The sequence below is a fragment of the Anopheles bellator genome, chromosome 2 (assembly GCF_943735745.2).
Source record: "Anopheles bellator chromosome 2, idAnoBellAS_SP24_06.2, whole genome shotgun sequence".
NCBI classification, from domain to species: Eukaryota; Metazoa; Arthropoda; class Insecta; order Diptera; family Culicidae; genus Anopheles; species Anopheles bellator.
The window spans coordinates 1,696,932-1,721,075 of NC_071286.1; the positions used below are offsets into that span (position 1 = coordinate 1,696,932).

Sequence of the window (24,144 nt, forward strand, 5' to 3'; positions counted from 1 at the left end):
AAGTGTAAAGTCTGTGACAAAGCGTTCATGCAATCAAGCAATCTAGTACGTCATTCTAAAATTCACAATAAGGACCTTCAGCATCAGTGTCCTCTATGCTCCTTAAAATTCGCACAGTCGTTTAATCTAAAGAGACATATCCGCACTCATACCGGCGAAAAGCCATACAAGTGTAAAGTCTGTGACAAAGCGTTCATGCAATCAAGCAATCTAGTTCTTCAATCTAAAATTCACAATAAGGAACGACGGCATCAGTGTCCTCATTGTTCATTGAAGTTCGCACGGTCATTTAACCTAAAGAGACATATCCGCACTCATACCGGCGAAAGGCCATACCAGTGTAAAATCTGTAACAAAGCATTCAGCGCTTTAGGCAGTCTGACAGATCATTCGAAAATTCACAATAAGGACCAACAGCATCAGTGTCCTTATTGTTCATCAAAATTCACGCAATCATCTACGCTAAAGAAACATATACGCACTCATACCGGCCAAAGGCCATACAAGTGTAAAGTCTGTGATAAAGCGTTCAGGCAATCAAGCAATCTAGTTCGTCACTCTAAAATTCACAATAAGGACCAACATCATTAGTTTTCACTGTCCTTTCATTTTTGCGTTTCTTAAAGATAGAATTATGTATGTTTGCTGAACCAACTTAGTAACATGGTACGTTACAAAAAGTTGTAACGGTTGACAGATTAGCTACGCGAATTAAGGTGCGGTGTTATAAACAGATGCGTCTGTTTATAAAGTCTGGCAACAGGAACATCGTCGCGGTAGATCCCGATGAACAGCGAAGAGTGAACCGGAAAATCGCCGCAGGAGCGCCGGGCGATGTTTTCACGAGCGCCAGGGCCGAAATATAAAGAGAGTGAAATGTAAAGTAACTCGTAGCAGTAGAATCACATAAATCGGAGAATAAAAAGTAAATCTTGATGCTGCTCCGCTCAGCTTAACTAAAATATGCGAAAGTGATTTGATTCTTTGCCAACACCCGTTAGAAACCGGATTTTCTAACATGATAAATCTTTGAAATAATGAAAGAAAAAAGCAGCGAAATATGGAAAAGAGTTATTAAAATAAAGTAAATCTAAAGATCAGTAAGAAACACTACCTGTCTGATGGTTTTTGGCGTTCGTCTTCAAACGTTAATTGCAGATTGTTGTTTTATTATGCTGTTTATTATTTATTTATTGCTTTTTATTACCACCGAACAGTCCTGGCCTGTAATAAAGACTCCTGCCATCGCTCGGAGTTGAGCGCCTTCGTCCACAAACTTTTTACACCCGCCGTTCTCGTATCGCTGTCGATGCAGTCCTGCCATCTCAAAAGGGAATAGCCGGAACTTCCGCCGATATGACCATCCCACCGGAGCCCGACGAGGCGTGCACACTGCACGTTAGTGAGGCTTCTCCATTGTCCCTTAACACATCTTCTTCTCCTTTGGCACTACAACCGCTGTGCGGTCTTGGCTTGCACCAGAGACATTGTTAAAATCTCTGGTCCTATTCGTAACAGTTCGCTTTTACGGGCGCCGTTGTTCGCCCCGCGCCAACCCCCTGGCAAAGTATCGGGAAATCGAAATGATCGGCTGCGTGACATTGACGAGCGTTGCATTAGAAAGTGCAATGACTCGAGATGTATTGGAGGGACAACGATTGTACTGTCTGGTGATTTCCGCCAAACTCTGCGAGTAACACGGCCAAGATAAACGGCTGCCGACGAAATGAAACCTTGCCTCAAACCATCGAATCTACGGCACTATGTGAAGAAACTTCAGCTGACAACAAAAATTAGAGTTGCATTGATGAAGATTTCTCAAAAACATCAACAAGTCATCGGACAAACTGGCACTTGTTTGAAATTTGTTCACAAATTGATGTTCGTTTTTTCAGATTTGTAGATCTGCGTCAGCGACATTAATGACGTCATCCGAGAGATGTCATTTACGCCGATATCGCATCGTAATCGTAGCGTGTGGACCAGGTTTTAAAATGCATATCTACTAAAAGAGACACATATTCTAATAGCCATACTGCACATCGAAAAGGCATGAAAATTGCACAAGGTAGAATTCTATACAAAAGAAAAGGATAATAGGGAAATTCACAAAATATAACTAAAATCCTCACTCACATCTTGGTTCATAACCGATAACCGCCAGCCGATTACTGCGACTGAAGATTCGAAATAAAGTGCGTACTGCGCAAACTGTCAAAATCACGTCAAGTGTGTGTTTGTTTGTTTTGTTTATGGAGACAGAAATGCCAAACGCATGTTATAGGGCGACAATTGATAAAAGTGATGCTGTGTTGATGAAAGATCCTGCTAGAGTACCCCTCTCAAGGCCACGGCGCGTTAGGTGAGAATGTCCAGCGATGCAAGCTCCGACACCGAGGGTTCCCCCGTGATTGACTCTGAATCGGACCCGGAAAGCTGGAACTGCGATGAGGTAAGCATATCGGAAGGCAGCCAACTTTTCGGCCTGATCCGTCTGTATTTCAACCTCCATCCAGGAGCAGCCATTGGTCAACTATACGGCCGAGGTGGAGCACATCATTCAGTCGAATGTCCACGTTACGACAGCCAACGCCATCAGACTGAACCAGGAGTACCAGCTGAAGCTAAAGCTGATGCGCTCCAAGCTGGCAGGTATGCTAGGCCATTGTCGGGAACAGTTGCGCCATATCGACGAGAAAATAGAAGACTGTCAAAGCCGCGCCGAACCGCCGAGGTCTGCTGGCAAACCGCGCATCTGCGGGTACATCTGTGGGCAGCCGTTTTTCAAAGACCACGCTCTCTACCCGGGCCCCCACAACGAGGACTATCTGCGCCGGAAGAACGTGATGAAAGAGTTCTTCCCCCTCGACCTGTACGAGGCAAGCGACGCGCTGTGGACGGTGAAGGATAAGCTGAACGTGAAAAAGGCGGTCGCGGCCCAGATGAGGGAATTCTTGCAGCGCGAAAACGCGTTGCAGGCGAAGCGCTGCAACAACTCGACGACCGCGCAGCGCTTTCAGCGTGAACTGGACGGGCTGGGATCGCTCACGGCCGAGCAGCTGTGGCCGAGGGTGATCGCGTACGATGGAAGCTACGGGGGCCAACGGTTCGTCGTAGATTGGTTGAAAATATCGTACATTCGCGTCAGCCAACGCCACACACCGGAGGCCTGCGAGGGGATCTGGAACAACTATTTGCGGCCCGGTTTACGGCGGAGTGCCTGGAAGCCGGACGAAGAGTCGCGGCTCATCGAAGCGGCAACTCGGTACCGATGCCAGGAGTGGGCCAAGATCGCCGAGTACGTGCAGGATCGTTCGGAGTACCAGTGTTTTGTGCACTATCAGGCTCACTTCTCGCCGATGGCACAGAACAAAAAGATGCCCTGGTCCGAGGAGGAGGACCGCCGGCTCGTGGAGACGGTGGAGCGACATCGCATCGGGAACAACATCATTTGGAACAAGGTGGTCGAGAGTATGCCGTTCCGCAACAAGATACAGGTGTACAATCGCTACAAGTTTACGCTTACGCGACCGATAAAGCACAGCAAGTTCAGCGCCGAAGAGGATTGCCTTATCCTGGCGTATGTGGAGCAGTACGGTACCGACTTCAAGAGCTTCCCCGAGGTAGCGTTGCTGCCCGGCCGTACCGTACGCCAAGTGTATGCCCGCTACAAGAACACTCTGAGCTACGTTAACAAACGGGCGTCCTGGAGTTTGGCAGAGGACGAGCGACTGATGCGTTACGTCGAGCCGTTCCTCGCCGACGGAGGCGCTCACAAGATTTCGTGGTCGGACTGTGCCACAGCGCTCGGGAACCACTCGCGGCTCAGCTGCCGGACGCGTTACTACACGATTGAACGGTTCCTCACCAAACACCCCAACGCCAAGCTGGAAGATGTACCGCGCCGGGACACGAAAAAGCTATCCTCTGCGGTGACGGACAAGAACTGGAGGCAAACGATCTACGACATCAGAAGCAGCAACCCTGCGGCTGGCGCACGTCAGTTTTGCGACACTTTGGCGAACATCTCCGAGCGAAAGCTCTACGAACAGATGATGTTCAGTTTCCGGTACAAGTTTGGCTATCGGCTGGATGTGAGTTCTCGCCGGAAGCACGTCTACGCGGGGACGAAAATGTTGCTCCATCTGCTGGAAGGCTTCTATCGGCAGGTGGAGTGCTCCAAAGTCGAGGCGTGCAACGTGCCGCTCAACAAGACGGAGGTGTCCACGCTGTTCACCGTCATACAGTCCCCGCTCGATTGGCCCCGGCTCGTGGCAACCCTGCGCTCGAATTTGGCTCTGCGCACCACGGACCCGTTTGTCTGTCGCTTTCCACCCAGCTACAACACAGTGGTTGGGTTGCGCGGTGTGTGCCTCAATGCGTCCTACGAACAGAACGAAGGACGAACTGAAACCAGGAACCAGGAACTGAAACGAATGCGCGCGCCGGATAAGCAACTTTTCGATGAGTCGATTGCACGCTTCGAAGAGCGGTTTCGTATGATTTTCCACTGGACAATACTGCTGACCATGCTCAACATCGACGATGTGGTACTTCAACAGCCGGCCGAACCACGGGAAGCAACCGGCGATCCGGCAGCAGCGGACAGTGATACGGATTGGGATTTGGACGATGAGTTACTCAACCAGCAGGGTCTGGTGGCAGTAGTGTTTGGTGACGGCGAAGCAAGTCTTCTTGGTGCCAACCGTGAGCAGCATGCTTTCGGTCATGAGCCGACGCTTTCTGCTCACCATCTGCAACCGTTGACGCTTGAAAGGTACATGCGAGCACCCGAAGCCACAGCGGTGGTACCAGTGAACGAGTCAGGAAACCCCGGCAGTCTCGGCAACGCCATGCAAAACATTACAATAATCGATCCAAAGGACATGCCGGCGGCGGTGGTAGAGAACACCGCTCCGAGTGTTACTAAAGCAAACAAGCGCCCTGGACGACCGAAGAAATCGTCCGAGTCATCGAAAAAGGTAAACAACCGGAACGTGGCCAAGCAAACCGCCAGCATGCTGACGGCGGCTCCGGAAATCAAAGGTTCCACAAAAGAGAAATGTATAGCAAGCAAGCGCCCCGAGGCAGCTGAGGTGATCGAGTTACCATCGCCTGCGGTTACCCTGGCAACGACCCAAAAGAAGGCGCGCAAACCAAGACAATCGAAGCCACCTAGACACCAAGAGCAGGAGCAGTCTTTGTCGTTAGACCAGCCACTGACGGCATCCATAACTCCTTGCGCGCCACCAACCGTCGTCGGCAGTGTGGTGGACTCCGAATGGGTACCCGCGAACGTTTGCCAGAACGGGGCGAATGGCCTTAGTGTGGGACTGTGTAGAACGGTCGAAACAGTCGACGCGCTTCCTGCACTCCAAGATCGACGGGTTGACCGACAGGAAGTGCAGAGGCTCCAAACTGACCATGACGAACAAATCGTCTCTGTGCAGCAGGGTAAGATACGGCCAAATCCGTTTATGAAACGGCTCTTTGTAATCTTTTCTCTTCTATCGCTCAGATGAGGAGCCGCCACAGGGGACAGAACAGAACGTGCAACAAAACGTTGACTCCGACGAGGGTTCCACGTCCCCAGACAGCGATTACGACGATCTTATGACGCAGGTGGACGAATCTTTCACTGCTGTGGACATAATCCGCCTGTTAAGTGCCCGGCAGCAGGCGAAAGAAACCGATTCGGAAACCGACGAAGCCGACGAGACGAGACAATAAAAACTTGGCGTTTACCGTCGCTACAGTTTCTTATTATTCACACGCGCCCCATACTCTGCTTGCACAGAGAGTGCAGGCTGAGAAGATTATATAATAAGAGGTTAATGTTTAATGAATGGATTAAAAAAATATGAAACCCTGCCTAACAAAAAAAACGTCTAAGTAAAAGTGTTGGCCAATCGACGCATGCGCCGTGTGTTCCGGTCCTGGTCGCGGATTTTCTTTTCCATCTCGGCATCGGTTAGCGTCTCAAGGAACGGGGCCCATTGGTCTGCTTCGCTCGGTGTACGAAACGGCACCTCGACCGTGGCAAGCGGGGTTTCGCTGTAGGCGTACGTGCGCTGGTGCCACGAGAGTTGCCCCCGAATCGAGTACGAGATGGCGGTAACGAACTCTCCCCCCAGGCCCAGCTCCGCGCACAGCTTGATGGCAAACTCCTCCGGGTTGTTCTCCTTCTCGGCCATGTCCCACTCGACCTGATCCACCAGTGACGTGTTGCCGACGTGTATGTTCAACTTCACCAGCACCCGCTGGTCCGAGCCTTCCTCCAGCAGGACCGGTTCGTTAGGATACGCTTCAATCTGCTGCCGAATGGCAGCCGCTATGGCCGGCACGAACGGAGTCGGATTGAGGTCAAGATCATCGCACAACACCTCGGCAAACTGCTCCGGCGTTATCATGGACTCGTTGCGATTCCATGTGAACGTGTCCCGAAGCTTCTGGCCCTCGATTTCCATGTCCAACCGAATCGGCACTAGGATTTCCGTCTGCGAGGCGTTCTCCACGTTGAGCGTCGGGTCCGTGTCGTCGAAGCACATCGGAAAGGTCCGCACCTTTTTGTTGTACACCCGGTTCCGATTGATCGGAGTGGCCTGCGGAACGGCGTCCAGGTGGCTCGAGTTTGGCATCGTGGGAACCCAGGGCGGTTGCTTCTTGCTCGACTTGCTCTCTCTCGGTGCCGGTGGCTCGGATGTGTGCACCGATACGGCCTTATACTTGTCATCGTTTCCATCCAGCACGTCCTGCACTTCGGTCGCCTTCAGCAACGACACCGAGCTGGACAGCAAGTGGTTACTGATGCCCGAGTCTAGCAGCCGCTTGCGCTCCTCGTTCGTTAGCAAACGGCGCGCCATGCCGGGGTACTTCTTGTACAAACTGCCCCTGAACAGGCGCAAGTAATTGCCCACCTAAAACGGACAGAGGTGAGCATTGGCCAACGTCGTCTCCACGCACGAGCACTTACCTCCGACCCAACGCAGTAGTACTCGCCATTCTCCTCCACCTGAAAGCTGATCGGTTTATCGCCGTACGTTTTTAGTGCCATTATGCCGGAAGAGTTTTATCGGATGACTGAAAACAAGGCCTAACACCAAGCCGCAAACCTGGCGTTCAAGACCGAATGACACAAACAATGGAACAAAATGGAATTGACACAGCGACCCAAGGCGTTGCCTATTGCAGAGGAGCACGTATGCCTCTGCTGAGTACGTTGAGTGCTACCGCCGACGAAACGCTGCGTGCTGTAGCACTCAGCACAGACGTACCTCCCTTCGGTGGTCGAACGGTGTTCATATTTGCGTCTCACGCATCGTTCGCCCGTTACGAGCGAAATGGGCAGGCGAGAAAGTGCAAACTGTCAAAATGGGTCTCGCGGACACAAATTGTGACGTTTGCTCGGTGTGATGAAAAATGAAAATCGTGTAAACCAAGAAAAGGCGATTTTCGTATAATAACAATAAAATTGTACAGTAGAAATTATCGCCCTCGGCGTTGCATCGAATCGCTAGGGTGTGTTTAGTGTCTCCCGTAACCAGGCGCAATGAGTCCGTTGATGTCGAAGGCGCTGGCTTTGCACCATTTCCGACCGGTCGCGTTCAACTTGGTGGTGCGCTTATTTTCCGTTTCGGTACACCACAACACACGGTGAGCGCGGCGTAGAAGTGCGCCAGCTTGTAACTGGGGCACCCCTCTGGGGGCATGCCAGCGCACCGATGTGGGTCACCAGTTTCCGCAGACGTCGCGGTCGTGCCCAACGATTGCCCATTTTCCACCCAACGTTATTTCAGCGGTGGAACTCAATGGAAAGTTATATAATTATTTACGTTTCAGATTGGCTGAAGTGGGCCGGCTCGAGCTGCCGAAGGCCCAGGGCAAATACGAAACCGGACAGCTGTTCTTGCACCGTGTGTTTGGCTACCGCGGTGTGATACTGTTTCCGTGGCTCGCCCGAGTTTACGACCGCGATCTACCGAACCCGGCGAAAACCCATCAGCTGGAGAGCGGTGGTACGTCATCGGCGAACGGGGCCTCTGGACCGAGTGGGTCCAGCAGTGGCAAGGAAGTGCAGAAGAAAACGCACACATTCTACCAGGTGCTCATCGATCAACGCGATTGTCCGTACATACGCGCCCAAACGGAGGCCGTCACGTTCCTCGGCAACCAGGAATCGAGCCGCAGTCTGTACGCCATTCCGGGGTTGGACTATGTGGCCCACGAGGACATCCTGCCGTACAGCTCGGGCGAACAGCATCCGCTGCAGCACGAGCTGTTTGACAAGTTTCTAGCTCACCAGCCCGACAAGGATCCACCGTTTGCCGCGCAGGAAACGTTGCGCGCGTGGCAAAAGAAAAATCACCCCTGGTTAGAGCTATCGGATGTGCACAAGGAAACGACCGAGGGAATCCGGGTGACCGTGATACCCTTTTACATGGGATGCCGAGAAACGCCGGCGGCATCGGTCTACTGGGTAACTGCCGACTTCGGTGACGGTTCGGTTCGGATTAGTAAACGTATTTTGTGTACCTTTCAGTGGCGCTACTGCATACGGTTGGAGAACTTGGGCGAACTGAGTGTGCAGTTGCGCGAACGCCACTGGAGGATATTTTCGCTCTCGGGCACACTGGAAACGGTACGTGGCCGTGGTGTGGTCGGCCAGGAGCCGGTGCTGAGCCCGCGCCTTCCAGCGTTCCAGTACAGCTCGCACGTGAGCCTTCAAGCACCGAGCGGCCACATGTGGGGAACGTTTCGTATGGAGCGCGAGGATGGTCATATGTTCGATTGCCGCATACCGCCCTTCTCGCTCGAAAGCAAACCGGACGATAACAGTGGCAACGGGGCGGACGAAACCAGCGCCAATCTTGCCGTCGATGGTGACGTTATGGGGAACGTGACCGGCACCGAAGCACCTACCGAACCAACGAGCCCGCCGTCAACGACATCGTCAAAACCAAATACGAAAAACAACAAAAACGATGGTGACGAAAGCGGTTGAGGTGTCGCGACGAGCCGTCCACTGTGTTTACGGGAAAAAGTTATCCAATTGTAGGGCCATAGATGACCAGAGAAGGGGAACCCGCGCAAGTAGCTCAAGCAGAATAACACTCATGTAAATAATCTTCTATCGTTAATCTGTATTGAACATCTGAGGAATACAATCGCAACAAAAAATATACCTAGACCGGCATTCAATCGTCCCGATAGAATCGTCCATCGTCGTCATCGTTGGCTTCGTCCGGATCGGGTGGGTCAAAGTCTCGTGTTTTAACATCCGCATCCTCACCGTACTGGATAACGTTATCGATCATCAGTAGCAGATCGGCCACGTTCTCTTCGTCGTTAATGTTTAGCGGCGTGAAGCGCACCAGACTAAAGTCTTCGATCAGCATTCCGATCGTTTCGGAGAGTTTGCGATACTTTCGTCCCCACGCGGACTCGTTCGTCACCTCGCCGAGCAGTGCGTGCGGGTCCGGTTCCAGGTACTTGTCCATCTGCCCTCGGTGGCCCTTGCTGAGCAAATCCATCTTGCTCAGCACGTTCACGTGCGGAAGCTCCATGTTGGCCATTACGCTCAAGGCAGCCATCGTGCCCGACAGAAACTTGGCGCCATCAATCATAAACTGTGAGTCGACGAGAAACACCGAACAGAGCCGGAAGTTCCACGATTCAAGCAATCTGGCCAACTGATTGCCCGCCTTCAGGTGTGTGTACAGCTCGATCTGACCTGGCATATCAAACAACACGTAATCATCTTCGGGTTCCTCCACGCCGTTCGTATCGTCCTCATCGTCCGATCCTACGCCGCATAGCTGATCCCGCAACCAGTCCGAGTGTTCGATCAGATACTCTATGCAAAACACCAACCCGCCATTCGGACCGTAGCGCAGTTCTTCATCTTCCATCGCATCGTCCAGCTGAATGAGATCCCTAATGTCCAGGAACGGTTGGTAACCGAAGTGTTCCGCCGCCGGATCGAGGTTGACCACCTTAATCATCCGCTTATCGTCGAATCCATGTCGTTGCATGGTCGCGCAGTACGTCGACTGTGGGGCGGAGATGTTCAACAAGAGAATGGTTATGGAGGATGTAACGTCTTGTGCTCGGATACTACTTCGATACTACCTTCCCACTACCGGCAGGTCCCATAACAAGTTGCCCGTATCGCATTTTCACGGGGAAACGAATCCAGCACCGGCTAAAACCGAAAAACGAAAACAAACCAAATGCTTTCAAATGACAGTTGTCGTATTCACCACGGGTTGGTGAATTTCGGGGTTATGGTACTTCGAAACCGTTAAAGAATTTGTTTAGAATTTGCGCGAAACACGTAAAAAAGCAATGGCACATCCTTTAAATCTAAGAAAAAATTGTCCCTGCAGCCAAAGTCTCGATAATACACTAAGTCTGTCAGAAACGATTGTCCATTGTCCAATGCACCAAAGGTGCTGTTCGTTCAGTAATGTTCGTTTATTTTAATTAGACTTGCTGTGAAAATTTGAAATCACCTATTGATTATCTTTATTACCTGCTTGATTGGTTCACACCTGGAACTGTGTTTTGTTGCCTTCTGCCATTTGCGTAACGCGCTTGTGTGTTGCATTGTTCAACGGCCGATTTGTATTTTGCTCAACAATAAACCAATAATCGCAAAAAACCAATGATAATTGTGCAGAAAAGAGAGAACAGCAACCACGCGGAGAAAGAAAGAGTGCACACATACAGCCAGAAGTTGAGCTCAGTTTCCTGTGGTCAGCAAATTGAACTGAGAGCGACCGCTCTCTCTCTCTCTCTCTCTCTCTCGTGCCACTGACGCACACACGCCCGGCGTGGGGAAAAGCTTTAAGCTGGCGTACTTTGGTCACATCCTATTGAACGGGGCGCGGCCATATTGATTTTAAACGCACGTTGGTGGGCAGAATAGCGCAGAACGGGTTACCCAGCAAGCTGCGAAGTCAGGCTTTGCAGTCAGTTCGCCAGAGATCAGCAAACGATTAGCTAGTGCAGTTGGACGTCTCTCTTTTCCCCGGCTAACGAAGCGTAGTTGGTGTGAGTTTTAACCGGTCACGCCGTTTGCTTGGTTTGGTGTGGGCATAATCCCCGTTGGAACATTGTTGCAAGCTTCTCACAATTCACCGGCTGCCAAAGTGCCGGCCGCGATCTTGCGACTCTCTAGCATTGGTTTGTCAGGCTTCGAACGCGGTTTTTCCAGCCTAGAAGGTTTCACAGTGGAAATAACAGAGCCCACAAAGTTCTGCTTCCGTAGAAACGCGGGTGCCGGAAATTTGCTGCATCTCCCTTACGGGCTACCGGGAGTCGTAGAAGAGCGAGCGAGAGCAACTGCAACCGCGCTGGTGTGCGTGTGCGTCGAGCGTTACGATAGCGAGGTGTGCGTTTGCACCGCGCGATTCCCCGAGCGGAGTGTAGTGGTGAGTTTGGAAAAGCCATCGTCCATCGTAGCAGCCAGCGCCAGAGCGTAGCAGAGTGAAGCGAGCAGAGCAAGAAAGTAGTGTGTGGTTGATCGTCGCCAGAGCCGTGTCCGTCACCAGTGGAACCGCGATTCGAACAGCAAAAGGAGAGTTTTATTAATACTATAAAAACCGAACCTCTTTGAAATCTTCAAAATGTCGGAACGCGAAAACAACATCTACAAGGCGAAGCTGGCCGAACAGGCTGAGCGATATGACGGTAAGTGGCCCATCCCGATACTCTTATTTTTCAGTACGTAACCTTATTCCCCAGTCTTCTGCACCACCATCCTCCTTGCGTCGGGCCCTGACCCCTCCGCCCGCCCCGCCCCACCCCGCCGCACGATCCTTGCCCATCGGCGAAAGTCCGGTTTCTGGTCAACGTTTGTGCTCCCTCTGGTACTCCGCATTTCGGCGTGCTGAAAATCCGTTCACCATAGACGGATGGCCAATTGTGGCTGTTGATGCGTGAGAGGTGTCCCTTTTTGCGCGCACGATTTCCAGTTGCCGAGGGGACTTTTTTCGGGTTAAAACATTGTCGCTCCAAACGTGAAAAAAGTGACTATGAACGATAGCGAGCCCCAGAGTGTGCGTGAGCATACGTGTGTTTGTGTGTGTGTATGTGTGTAGTGCCAACTTCACGGCCGCCGCCTGCCACTACCGGGCACCCCTGGACACCACGACGCCGTCGCATGCGATTTTCCAGTTCGGTAAAAGTGTGCCGAATGAGAAAAGTCTCAAACCGTTGGGAAGCCCCAGGCGTGTATGTGCTGCGATGGTTGCCATTTTTCTCCGCCACAGTTCCAGATGAGGTTGCTTTGTTGCAACAGCAGCCGGGAAGACCGGAGATTTGGTGGTGTTCCCTTTGGATGAGTGCAAAAAATGGAAATTGATCACCATTTGGAAGAGCGAAAAAGTGGGCTCTCGCGCTCGGAACTCTCTCGTGGACACACAACGGCGGATGACGGCTTTTGCGAACAGACGCGCCAACGTTGTATGAGTGTGGCGGCTGTATGCGCGCGCTGCCGAACGGAAAAAGTGTGTAGGTAGCAGGGTAGGAAGAAGAAGAAGAAGCAAGACTGCCATGGAAAAGGTGTAAGGCTCCGGTAGATAGAGCAAAGAGAGGAGGAAGAAGATTGGAAGCGTGAGCGCGCGCGATGACTCGAAAGTGAGTATGCGCGGGAATGTGCGGTCCACGCTCTGGGCAGAAAGAGCCAACGCGAACCGGCAAAGAGCGCGCTCAGCAGCAAGAGCAGGACACCCGGATGGCGTCCGAAATCGGACGAGCTTGCTTGGATTTGGATGGAAGTTGAATAGAGCCCCACTAGTATAGGCGGGTGCAAGTAGAGGGAACTATGCGGCGCAAGTCGTGGGCAGAAGAGTGTGTAGGCAAAGGCAGGCAGGCAGGCAGGTTGGTTATGGGCCGAACAGACGGAGAAAAATCGATTATGGGGAGCCGTGAGCTGGCTGGTGTGTGGGGGCAAAAGCACAAGATCGCAGAGCGTGAACATCATGGTATCGGCGGTGAGCGCGAGCGATTCTCTCGTAATTTTTCACTTGAATCTGATGCGTCATAGTCTGGAGAGGAACTTGCCCCCTCGCTGCAGGAAGCTTTTGGTGTTCGCGTTTTTGCAGCTCGCTTTATTAATTTTGAACTGATTGCGAACGACTGCTCTAAATGTCCCCTTAACACGGATCGCATATTTGTCGCGTAGCATGCCGCAATCGCAAGAACTTTTCAGTGGCCGCTCTCCGACTGGCAACACTTTCTGCCATCCGGTGTTCGTTCTTGTTCCGGTTAGGAAAAGATGGATTGCGAGCGAGCGAGCGAAGAACGGAGCCGCTATTCTCACCAATACATGCCCAACATTCGCGCGGAACAGTTTTCGCTCTTACCAAAAGTGCCCGTGACGCGCACGAATAGCGCGCCGCCTGCTACGGATGGAGATAGTTAGCTGGGTGGGTATGTGAGCTGCGCGATGGCAGAATAAATTTGAGGAAGTCACCACTACAGACAGCGAGACCACCTAGCACCTATCCGCGCCGCGCGATTGGAATCGAACAGCAAGATGCTTTTTTGGAAAATGTGTGAAGCTCTCTCCTCCCCCGCCGTCGTTAATGGCTTCTTCGTATCTTCTTCACCCGCCGCTGCAATTGGGGCGGAGAAGGGAGCAACATTTGGTGTCGCGGCCGGACACACATTTTTCAGTGGTCAAAAGAGGGCCCTTTTTAACAGAAACCTTCCACACACACAAACGCACATTAACGATTCCCTCACACGGCCGCCGTCCAGTCATGGAGTAGGTGCGCGTGTCAGGTGCTTGGTGGTTTTTTTTAATCATCTCACATGTCTATTAATTACGAACAATTAACTTTTCCTTGTTGTGCGTGGAAATGGCCTTCAAAATTCTGTTCCTTTGCTCATTGGTAAGCGTTCACATGGTGTTCGAGAAAGCTCAACGGAAAGTACATTTCAAGGAGTGCGAATAAGTGCAACGATAAGAATGTACATTCGGCAGCACTCACACACCGGAAGATGTAGCTTTCCGTTCTCGGTGCGACTTACACGCAAAGAAAGCGCCTTGTGCTATTAAGTAAAACCGAAAAGGATTTTGAAGTTCGCCCTCTGTGCGCTGGCTGGCTGGCGGGTGGTGGTCCACACTGCGCAAGTCCGAATCCTTGCCTCCTCGCGCCAGTACCCGGTGTTGATTCGTAGGAAAAAAGAGTTAAGATACCAGAAGGAGGTTGGCCCTCAAACTTTTCAGCCTTCCAGCGAAGAGTCGATTTAATGAGCAGCAGCGCGATGGCTACTTCGATTCGCCGACGCCGTCGCATCCTTAAGTGTAGCGATGGAAGTTCCAACTTGCACTCTTCTTGTATCGATCAGTCAGAGTAGACGGTGACCGGTGGCAACACACCGGCCCAGAAAAGGCAACCTTTTTGTTCTCTGCAGACGAAATATCATCGTGGCTGGTCATCCGATCTCTCTGCCATAGAAAGGTATCAGCGAACCAGGCCGCGATTTTCTTTTAGCCCCAAAAAGAAACGGGAAGAGAAAAGCAGAGCATCTCATCTCTCTTGGGTAGCGGTGCGCACGGCCTCGGACCACCCCGGATCTTCAACGTTCGACAATCGAACACACGAGACCACCAACGTCATCAATAAGACACGACGTGTACGGTTCGGTGGCGCGAAAAATCACCTCTCCCCGAAATGGTTTGTGCCACGCTTGCACGACGGAACCGGTGCCGTGTACCGGAGAAGCGCATGTGTGCGTCTGTCTTTCTTCTGCCCACAACGATGGGATTGTTGTAAAAAGAAAAAGTTGCCAAATTGTGTGCCCATTGCTTTGGCTTGGCGCAGATGTGTGGCCCCCCGGGGTCCCCGGCCGCAGGCAGCAGCACCACCCCAGGTGATGTATGCACATTCCGTGCATCATCAAGCCGCAATGTGGTGGTGGCCCCGAGGCAGAAACAAAAAAGGCTTCAAAACACCGCTACAAGAGCGCGCCGAGCAAGGAAAACGCCAAATTTATGGGCCACTCTTCATCGACCACGGGTTTGTGTCCGTTTCTGGAGAAGCCTCGTTTATGGTTGGAACGTTAATACGCAGGTTTCCCGTGTGTGTCGTGGCGAATACCTGGCCGAACCGAACCTGGCTCATCTGGTACTTATGAAAATGCGCCACCGGTGGGCGTGTGTTGACCGGATTCTTTCCAGGGTCTGTAAGTAGGTAACCCTGACAAGGGCGGCAGAGTGCAATGATGTGCGGCGGGTTCGTCGTTGGCCGCCGACGGTTGGCCCACAAAACATGCCGTGTTTGAGGAAAAGGAGGACACCGGCGGGGAGCGTTCATTCACAGAGACTGTGTATAAAAAAGGGCGAGTTCCAAAGTGGCCACCTTTTTTTTGAACGGCAGTATCGCAGCAGCGCAGACAACCATTTTATTGTCTGCAGATCGCATACAAAAAAGAATATTGGGCTTGGCTCGCAGGTTCCCTCGCAAGTTGGGTGGGTTGGTGATGACCGCTACTGCCCAAGCCCCAGCGACGAACGTGTCATTGGGGTTTGTGCGCGCGCGAACCATTATTACGCCATTATGTTTGCTTGTTCCGCGTGACCAGCTCATCAGCTTCTGCTGCATACCTGGGCCGGCGGGAAGGTCGCCCACTGGCTGCCACACATGCGTCAGGGGTGCCCTGGCCCTTGGCTGTGGGGCGTGCGTATATTTACTGGATGGGAAGTTTGCGCCCAAAAGTTGCTCCAATTTTTTTTTATTATTTGCTTCACCGTTTAAAGGGGGTGCTAATTCAGCCACAGAAGTCCGCGTTGGTCCGCGTGTACAATGTTAGCTATAAAGTGGTCCGGTCCCCGGCGGCCATATGGTCGCGCACTCTCTTGTGTTTCATCGCGTGCGCGCAATTGTTGATTGTGTCAAGTGTTTGCGCTTTTGTACACACTGTGGCCACCACCGACACCAGGGGCTGTAGAGAAGATTATTAGAAGTCTGTTGGATTGGGCCTCTTGTCCTGCTACATTTTATTTTATTGGACAGCGCGGCGGAACTACTGCGTCTCTTTTAGTTTCTTACAAAATGATTCGCCCGCTGTTAGCGTGACCACGGCGGTCGCCGCGTTTGTACAGTTTGTTGTGTTGCAGCCACTGGAATATAATATTACCATATCAATTCATCCGCCCCCAGCTGGCCTGTCTGTCAGGCTGTCAATGTTATGCTCTATTGTTTATTGTCCGAGGCCGAATTCGATCGATTGTCAAAAATATCCTTTGCGGGCACTGAAAAACAAACTATTGCTCAATGCCTCAATGCCATTACCACATACCGCCACCTGAAATCAATTTAGCAGGTGCAACTAAAACCGCAACGCTCCGATTTGAGGGGCCCATCTTACGGCCGGAGATTGATTGCACAATCAGCCACATTGCAACAATGATAGCAGCCAGAACAAAAACAGCGCAATGTCTCGTGACCATCGGAGCCGGGTCAAAGAAATTTTATTTAAATTAATGTATTGCCCAAATATTCAGCTTCTGGCGCTACGGTTATTTTTGAGCGGCGTGATACGAATGGTTGTAAAGTGTGCTGTTGAATCGATTGGCTTTTCGGCCGCACATGCGTCTCCCTCGTCGTGGTTGCTTGCTTGCTGATGAGTCCGAGATCTTGAGATGCCCGTATAAGTCTTCTTCTCGTGCAGGATTCATTTGCCTAGCGGCCATCATCACCATCATCGCACACATGTGACACACCATACCCGAGTGTGTCGTGTCCATATTATCAATAAGGTGTTACTCATTTTACTTCCCAAGTTCCAGTCGGTAGCTGCCAGCAGCAGCAGACGTGCACATGATGATACTATTTTTATCATTTCTGGTCCGTGCCGCGCGAAGGTGGTGGGCTCTTATCACTAACTCACCTTTTTTGCATGCGGGGCTTATATTATGCGGTCAATGTCAGGTTCAATTTACGGCCGCATTAGCTGTAAATTCATTTCGAATAATGATAAAAGTGTCCCTCCCCCCTTCGTTTTGCCCCCCCTCCCCCCCCCCCCCCCCCCCCCCCCGTTGCTTGACACGTTACCTATGCCTGGCCAATTGTTCAATTGTGTTACGTAACACAAGGCCACGAACTGAACACGGATCGAGAGGAGAATCTCTCGTACGAGTTTTAACGTATTAATTACGCGATTTTTGTCAAATTCATTTTCTCCCTAAGCATGCTTTGCGTTGCGTGCGTGATGAAAAATCGTTAACAACGGGCAGCTGGGCAACTGCCATTCTCTTTTCTCTCTTTTCTTCTTGGTGTAAGAAAAATCCAGCTTTCAATGACTAAAACTGCATGTAATTTCATCTTCCGCTAAACCCTCGACGCTTTTCTAACCTCAAATTCGTCATTCGGCGCAAAGAATGTGCGGCGGCTATCCCCTGATGGGGATAGAAAGAAGAGAAAACATCTCTTCCGTTTCGCCGTGCGTTGCCGTCTCGCTCTTTGTGGATCGTGTGTGATGGTGTGCGTGCGAATGGCCCCGGCGGCACTCTTTATAGCGGGGCTCAGCGCGGACGACACAAGAGACGGCGGCGTGTGGTGAAAAATCCGCCACTTGGCATATGATAGGCCGTGCGTGCGTGCAGGAAGAAGGACGATGATGCAGAGTCAGCATTGTCGGGTGCTACTGCTGTACGCTTGGAAGCCGAGTAGGCCGCGGTGTCATAACCCTGCAACCTTTTTCCAGCTAGCAAGGTCTCGCTGCTGCTGCTGCTGCTGCCGCTGCTGCTGTGTATGGCATTCGGAAGAATCCCCTAAAGGTGTGCGTGGTGCCCCCTGTCAGTGGCCACCATTCTCCGCTCTGTGCCGCTATGTTAAATGCAGCCACACCAACTTCCCGCGCAGAGAATGTGTAGATGAGAAAGAGACAAATAAAGAATAAGCGGATTGTGAGTCGCCGTTGCCGTCATCATGGTTGGCTGGCTGGATGGGGCGACCGCGGCCGATGATAAAATGTTCACTTGTAACACCGGCACTCGACGACGATGACGCGTGTTCCCGTGTGTGCGACTTCTTCGCTATGTAAGGCGCTGTGTCCGCGACCGATCACCTATTCTTGCTATGGCGCTCCTCTTAAAACCTGGTATCTGAGGTGTGTATACTAGAGAAAAAATTGTTGCACGGCGGGACCGGAAATGGGTCGAATATGGTCTGTTAAAGGAATATGGGCCACAAATGTGCAAACTTTGAAATAGATTTAGAACATGATTTATTTGACGTTCGTCGCGAGGGTGGGTTACTATGATGATAAGTCTCACCATCATAGACGGAGAGCTTGGGGGCCAGCAAAGCAGCACACTTACGGGGTATATGATATGAGAGGTATATAATATGATATGGGGTATATAATAAGATATGAGTGACACTCGTAAAACGAGGTGGCGAATTGTAATTCTCCTCCCAAAAAAGGTTTAACATTAGCGGGTATTGTTTCCTGTTTCGTCGCCTTTATTTAGTACACACGTTTGCTTCCCGACCGTTTGTTCGTTCGGACATGGCCATACATTTATTCATATGAGCAAAGAACAGTGTGTGACGTAATCATCGAATCGTGTGTAAGACACCATTTTGATATCCCAAGTAGTCTGGCTGGTGGAAGTTGGAAGAATCCTTCGAATGCATGAACAATTTACACAACTAACCGCACTTTTTAAAACGACGACACATTGCTTTCATTCTAGAAATGGTGGAAGCGATGAAGAAGGTTGCTTCGATGGATGTGGAGCTGACGGTGGAGGAAAGAAATTTGCTGTCGGTAGCCTACAAAAACGTTATCGGAGCACGCCGTGCATCATGGCGGATAATTTCATCGATTGAGCAGAAGGAAGAAAACAAGGTGCGTTTGTTTAAACGCCGCGAACCGCGCGAAAAAGGCTCAACCTATCTTTAATGTGGTATTTGTTTTTGCCAATTTCTATTACACAGGGTGTGGAAGAGAAGCTGGAGATGATTAAGAACTATCGTTCGCAAGTGGAGAAGGAGCTGCGCGACATCTGCTCGGACATTCTCGAAGTGCTCGACAAGCACCTGATTCCGTGCGCCACCACTGGTGAAAGCAAGGTGTTCTACTATAAGATGAAGGGCGATTACCATCGCTACCTGGCCGAGTTTGCCACCGGTGGGGACCGAAAGGATGCGGCCGAAAATTCACTTGTTGCGTACAAGGCCGCCAGCGACATCGCTATGACAAACCTTCCACCAACGCACCCGATCCGATTGGGATTGGCTTTGAACTTTTCAGTAAGTGATCGATATTGTGACGAATGACTACCACCCATCTATACGATTGACGATTTAACGTTCCATTTTGCTCCCACCTCCGTACGCTTAGGTATTTTATTACGAAATCCTGAACTCTCCGGATCGTGCCTGCCGTCTAGCGAAAGCTGCGTTCGACGATGCAATTGCCGAACTGGATACTCTCAGCGAAGAAAGTTACAAAGATTCGACTCTTATCATGCAATTGCTGCGAGATAACCTTACCCTATGGACATCCGACATGCAGGGTGACGGTAAGTGACAGTTCTCTACCACCATGAGCCCCTTTTGGAGGGGTAGTTGCGATTTAGTGTATTGGGTTTTAATTTTCTTTTTCTTGTTTCTCAAACCCAACCCCCCAGGTGAAGGAGAACAGAAAGAACAGATCCAGGATGTTGAAGACCAGGACGTGTCGTAATTTGCACGCGACTCGTTTTATGTGTGAGTTTATTTTATTAATTAAAGGAGAAGATAAGAGATAAGCATTACGAAATAAGAAAATAAACATAAGAAATACACACAGAAAAACACGGACATAGCAGAGCAAAAAAGCAGAAAAGAAAAGAAAACACGGGATGAAGAATAATAAACAAAACGAAAACACAAAAATCATGGAAATGATCAAACACTCAGCAAAAGCAACAAGTTTCGCAGCAGTTTAATAGCAGCAATTCCCGGAAAAGAACGCGAGGGCACAGAAATACTAATTGAATTGGTGTATCGTGGTGTGGTCTTGGTAGCAAGCAAAGTTGTGTTGAAATGTGTATGGGACAGTAGAAGAAGACAGTAAGAGAGAGCTATGGGAAATTATCATTTATTCATTCAACCTACAATACACGTGTGAAAAGCGATTTATCTCTTAAAATACAGCAATGATGTAAAGCAGCAAGCCGAAAACAACAAAAAACCCAAAACAGCGCAAAAAGCATAAAGAGGAACTGTAGAATATCACATCCAGAACGGGCGGAACGTGTTCCAAAGGCGCCCAGAGTAGAGGAGAAAGATAGCGCGTGTATGGTAATGCATTCGAGAACCGAATTACAACAGTGGAGGGCGGAACACAAATGCGCGCGATTCGTGAAACTTTTATGTAGTTTAAACGAGCGAAAGAACCGTGCGTTCCGAGGAAAGAACACCTATTCCGGCAATTATGATTCATGCAAAAACCACACATTAACTCTGTTTTGTGTCCTTCTCATCACCAACCGGGGGCTTTACATGTGTATGTGTGTGTTGTGTGTGCACGCGCGCGTTTTTCCACTATTCTCTACTAAGCAGGGGACATACAGAAACACAGCAACCGAAACGAGCGAGAGAAGCACACAAATAACTTAAGGACAAACCCATTTTGGCCCCCCTCTCCCGGAAAAACATTCTTCTCCATACATAGCATAGATAAATGAAAAGGCTGTTTCGTATTTCGTCGTAGAAATCGAGCTAATCCATCTTATCACACCCCACGCACGCGCCCTCCTGACTCTCAACACACAATCCCCGGGATCGCATCTCCCTGTTCGCTGCCATCGTCTCTTCTCTCCACAGTAGCATCGTCCCTGTCCACGGCTCCGCGGACGCGCTCGTGTTGTGTGTCTTGCAATCTCACGCATAAGCATCACCATTTGTGTTACCTCGCGCCTCGAACGTACATCTTAAGATATTATACAATCTGTTGTATACATTCCTATCAGTTTTAAAGCCTCGTTCCGGGTAACAGCGCGCAGCGGACATCTTTTCTGAATCCTTCCGCGCGCGGCTTAATTCGTTGCGCTTTGCACAATTCATGGTCACCGAAAACATGAATGGGGACAGAGAAAGAGGTGGTTGCGAAGCGTGTTGGCTGCTGCTACCCATCAAAGTAGACGGAGTGGGGTATTGTGTCTTTCTTCGGTTGTCATAACAACAAACCGACCACACCGCGTGTGAGAAGAAGGAGCGTCGTAGGGTTAGCACATGTAGACGAGGCAGGCGCGCACGTGTGAAAGCAGCATGATGCGTTGCGCGCAAAAGGATACGCGTGCGCACGGACGACGCTGCTGCACAGAGGAGAAAGGCGCACGGCAAACGATCAATGTGGCGAGTAGAGAAGAGCGGAAATTAAAGAGAGGAGTTGATTAAAATTAACAATTACTAAGTGTGTTCTATTCGATTGAGCAGCTGTTGTGGTTTGTGGTGGAAGCATATTGTCCTGCAAAATACACGATCGCACACACAACACTCCCTTCACAGCGCGCCCAACACACATATGTGCACGTGTCTCGTCCCACTGAAGAAACAATAAAAAGAGCATTAGTAGCAAACGGGAAAACAACCACCTCTCTAGTAGTGGGCTCTAATCTTGTGTGTCTGTCCAGCAAACAGCCAAACCGTGGCCGCCACCCTTCGACGCATCTCTCTCCTTTGGCGCGCGCAGTGCGCTGCCTGTGCGAAAATATTCGCGCTCCACGCGTTGTGTCTCATGTACGTACTTTGCTTGCTCTGTGTGAGAAACCGCGTGGTGTGGAACTGGAAAGAAAATCAATGATCGCGCGGTCGGCCACGCCCCCCCCAGGCGCATTGCGCAATATTCAGTGATCAGTGATCTCGCGGGGACTCAATTGCTGTTATTAGCGCTCGATTGCAAACAGAGAAAAACGAATCAAGCAAACAAGCATCCATTGAATGTGTATTGTTTTTGTCAATATATAATAAAGGAGTAACTATTAAAAACCCAGCATCAAAAGCAGGTGGTTGCAGCAACAGCAGCCAGAGCGAGAGGGCGCAAGCGTTATCCTGTGTGAATATTATGCGAATGCTTACCGAACAAACAAATGTAAAATCGCCCAACATATTACTGCGCAAACGGAGACGAAACTCTCTGAGAACGCTGCAAGGAACACACAAAAAAAGGAAATTGATAAAACAAATATTATGGAATGCGATTTTGATCGGTTTATTAAATAGTAATAACTAAGTGAGTATTAGCCAGAGCAATGTGAAACATTACGCGCATAGGAATACCAATACCGTAAAACCAAACATGTTACAAGAGAGAAATCGGAAAGGCAAGCGAGTTCTCTATTACCAGTGTGTGCGCGTGCTGTGTTTTGCGCATAAGCAAACAATAGGGACCCCCGGACACGACGGGGATGAGTGGATTACACTACTGGGACACTGGGAAAACGCACGAATCTCTTCCTTTTGAGCGAGATGAGTTAATGCTTTTGAGCGCAGGCCGGTAGCGCCTGTGTTTACAATACCGAGCTATTCCTGAGGCATGTATACGCCATTTTCCATGAACGAGTGCCCCGTAAAACTATGGTCCCTTGTGTTTAACTTTTCAAGTGTCAAGTGTGCACCGAATGTTCGAGTTCGCTGACCATTCCCCATTCTCACCTCGCTGTGCTCCGTTTTTCTGGCCGTTCGAAACAATCGGCCCATCGGTGTAGCTCGCCCAACCTTCTCTCGAAGCACTCACACTAGGCTAGGCTGTCCGGCCCCGGGCCAGTCAGAGGAATAGAAGTGGTACATGACCACCTCCCAAACACCACACCCAAAACCATCATTCCCCGCAGGTAGCAATTACTTATTTTTCGTAAATAAAAATGACTCACAATATTAGTAAAAAGAAAACGGAAACCACTAACAAGAGATAATCCGGAAAAGCCGCCCATGGCAAGGCGTGTCGAGGCGGCATCATCCATCTCTCTCGCACACAACGTGGCTGTTTAGTGTGCGCAGCCTGTCGGGTCATTATCATGTAGCGTGTGTGTCGCACACCGTAGTAGGCGACGGATAACGAAGGATTGTGTGTACTCCTCCCTGCCACATCTGCGCCTCGCGATCATAATCTTCATCCGGTGCATTGTTTCTTCTACATCATCACCAATACACTGTTAGCGCCACGTAAATATCACCACACGCGAGATGTGTGTACACTCTACCTTGGGTAGGAAGAAAACAGGAACCGGAAGGACTCTACTTGATGAACATACCTTATAATATTCGTTGTTACTGAGAAGAGAATAACATACACAGAGAGCAAACGGCAAGGGCAGGGTGTTCTGTGTTGAGGAACGGAAACAGCAAAAGAAAAGGCGACGTTCAACTGGACACTAAAATTTTGGACTTCAGGCCGGAGAGAGCAGAGGGGCCGCAGGGAGAGTAAGCACATAGCAAAACACAGAAGAAAAAAATCCGGAGCAGTGGAAATAGTACGCAGCGAATCGAGAGGACACAAAAAAAGTGAAAATAAACAATTCTAGTAGTAGCCATTGAGCAGCTTTTTAATTGAGATAAAAGTGAGTTGTGAAAACATTAAATTTTGTGTCACATTTCTCGTGCGTTCTCGTGTGTTTCTTTTCGTGATCCCGCAGGATGTCTCGCGAAGCGTGCTACGATTTCGTCTTTCATCTGTTACCTAGCAATCGCAGCGAACAGCAATCCTCACGCGCTTCGATGCACCCTTTGATGCAGCATATCCCACCGTGATTTGCGCTGGTTGAGTGCTCGAATCGAGCGGTACTGGCATTCAAAAGTGCACCGCCGCGACTGATAAGTTTCACTGTGTAACCTTTTAAGGCGATAGTGTGAAATTAGATTAATTACATTTTGAAGTAGCAACGTGCCTATGATAAGGGCTCGTCCACAATTGCTTTCCCTGTTCGTAGTTTAATTTATGAGCTTTTGTCACATCACCACATGCAGAAACCGATCGACACGCGCCCTTTATCAATGCATTGCATTTTGTATTTTAAAATTAAAAAAAAAAACGCCAGCCCGAGACACGCGATAGGGCGTGAGCCGCCCGTCGGTCAGAAGGCATTTAACGGGGGGGAATTTTCCCGTCGGTGATCAGGCCACGCACGCACGCACGGCC

General features: G+C 50.3%; 6 protein-coding genes across 8 annotated transcripts in view; 4 read left to right on the plus strand and 2 right to left on the minus strand.

The window, feature by feature from the left end:
* LOC131211679 (zinc finger protein 420-like) overlaps positions 1–852 on the plus strand; it is a 4,370-nt gene extending 3,518 nt beyond the window's left edge. Inside the window, exon 2 of the mRNA XM_058205254.1 lies at positions 4–852. Coding sequence (XP_058061237.1) covers positions 4–591 — 588 coding nt within the window. The 3' untranslated portion in view covers positions 592–852. The remainder of the gene's footprint in view (positions 1–3) is intronic.
* A 1,516-nt stretch (positions 853–2,368) lies between these two features.
* LOC131211682 (uncharacterized) lies at positions 2,369–5,870 on the plus strand. The gene is made up of 3 exons (XM_058205256.1): positions 2,369–2,452; positions 2,517–5,454; positions 5,519–5,870. The coding sequence occupies exons 1-3, from the start codon at positions 2,369–2,371 to the stop codon at positions 5,728–5,730; spliced, it is 3,234 nt and encodes a 1,077-aa protein (XP_058061239.1). The 3' UTR covers positions 5,731–5,870.
* Positions 5,743–7,106, minus strand: LOC131208263 (SWI/SNF-related matrix-associated actin-dependent regulator of chromatin subfamily B member 1). Its single transcript, XM_058200922.1, has 2 exons — positions 6,974–7,106; positions 5,743–6,917 (listed from the first exon to the last, which is right to left on the minus strand). Exons 1-2 carry the CDS (start codon positions 7,052–7,054, stop codon positions 5,889–5,891), a joined length of 1,110 nt encoding a protein of 369 aa, XP_058056905.1. The 5' UTR covers positions 7,055–7,106; the 3' UTR covers positions 5,743–5,888.
* Positions 7,107–7,385: 279 nt separating this feature from the next.
* Positions 7,386–9,179, plus strand: LOC131206891 (polymerase delta-interacting protein 2). Its single transcript, XM_058199481.1, has 3 exons — positions 7,386–7,653; positions 7,840–8,476; positions 8,540–9,179. The coding sequence occupies exons 1-3, from the start codon at positions 7,550–7,552 to the stop codon at positions 8,999–9,001; spliced, it is 1,203 nt and encodes a 400-aa protein (XP_058055464.1). The 5' UTR covers positions 7,386–7,549; the 3' UTR covers positions 9,002–9,179.
* LOC131206893 (GPN-loop GTPase 3) lies at positions 9,123–10,214 on the minus strand. Its single transcript, XM_058199482.1, has 2 exons — positions 10,129–10,214; positions 9,123–10,049 (listed from the first exon to the last, which is right to left on the minus strand). The coding sequence occupies exons 1-2, from the start codon at positions 10,171–10,173 to the stop codon at positions 9,195–9,197; spliced, it is 900 nt and encodes a 299-aa protein (XP_058055465.1). The 5' UTR covers positions 10,174–10,214; the 3' UTR covers positions 9,123–9,194.
* Positions 10,215–10,980: 766 nt separating this feature from the next.
* Positions 10,981–23,599, plus strand: LOC131211077 (14-3-3 protein epsilon). Of its 3 annotated transcripts, none has more exons than XM_058204429.1 (5): positions 10,981–11,691; positions 18,713–18,871; positions 18,967–19,271; positions 19,363–19,543; positions 19,652–23,599. In XM_058204429.1, the coding sequence occupies exons 1-5, from the start codon at positions 11,628–11,630 to the stop codon at positions 19,705–19,707; spliced, it is 765 nt and encodes a 254-aa protein (XP_058060412.1). In that variant the 5' UTR covers positions 10,981–11,627; the 3' UTR covers positions 19,708–23,599. The 3 variants fall into 3 exon arrangements, with proteins under 3 accessions (XP_058060412.1, XP_058060411.1, XP_058060410.1); XM_058204428.1 differs by having other exon boundaries at positions 18,713–18,867; positions 18,957–19,271; positions 19,634–23,599; XM_058204427.1 differs by having other exon boundaries at positions 18,713–18,867; positions 18,957–19,271.
* Positions 23,600–24,144: the final 545 nt, after the last annotated feature.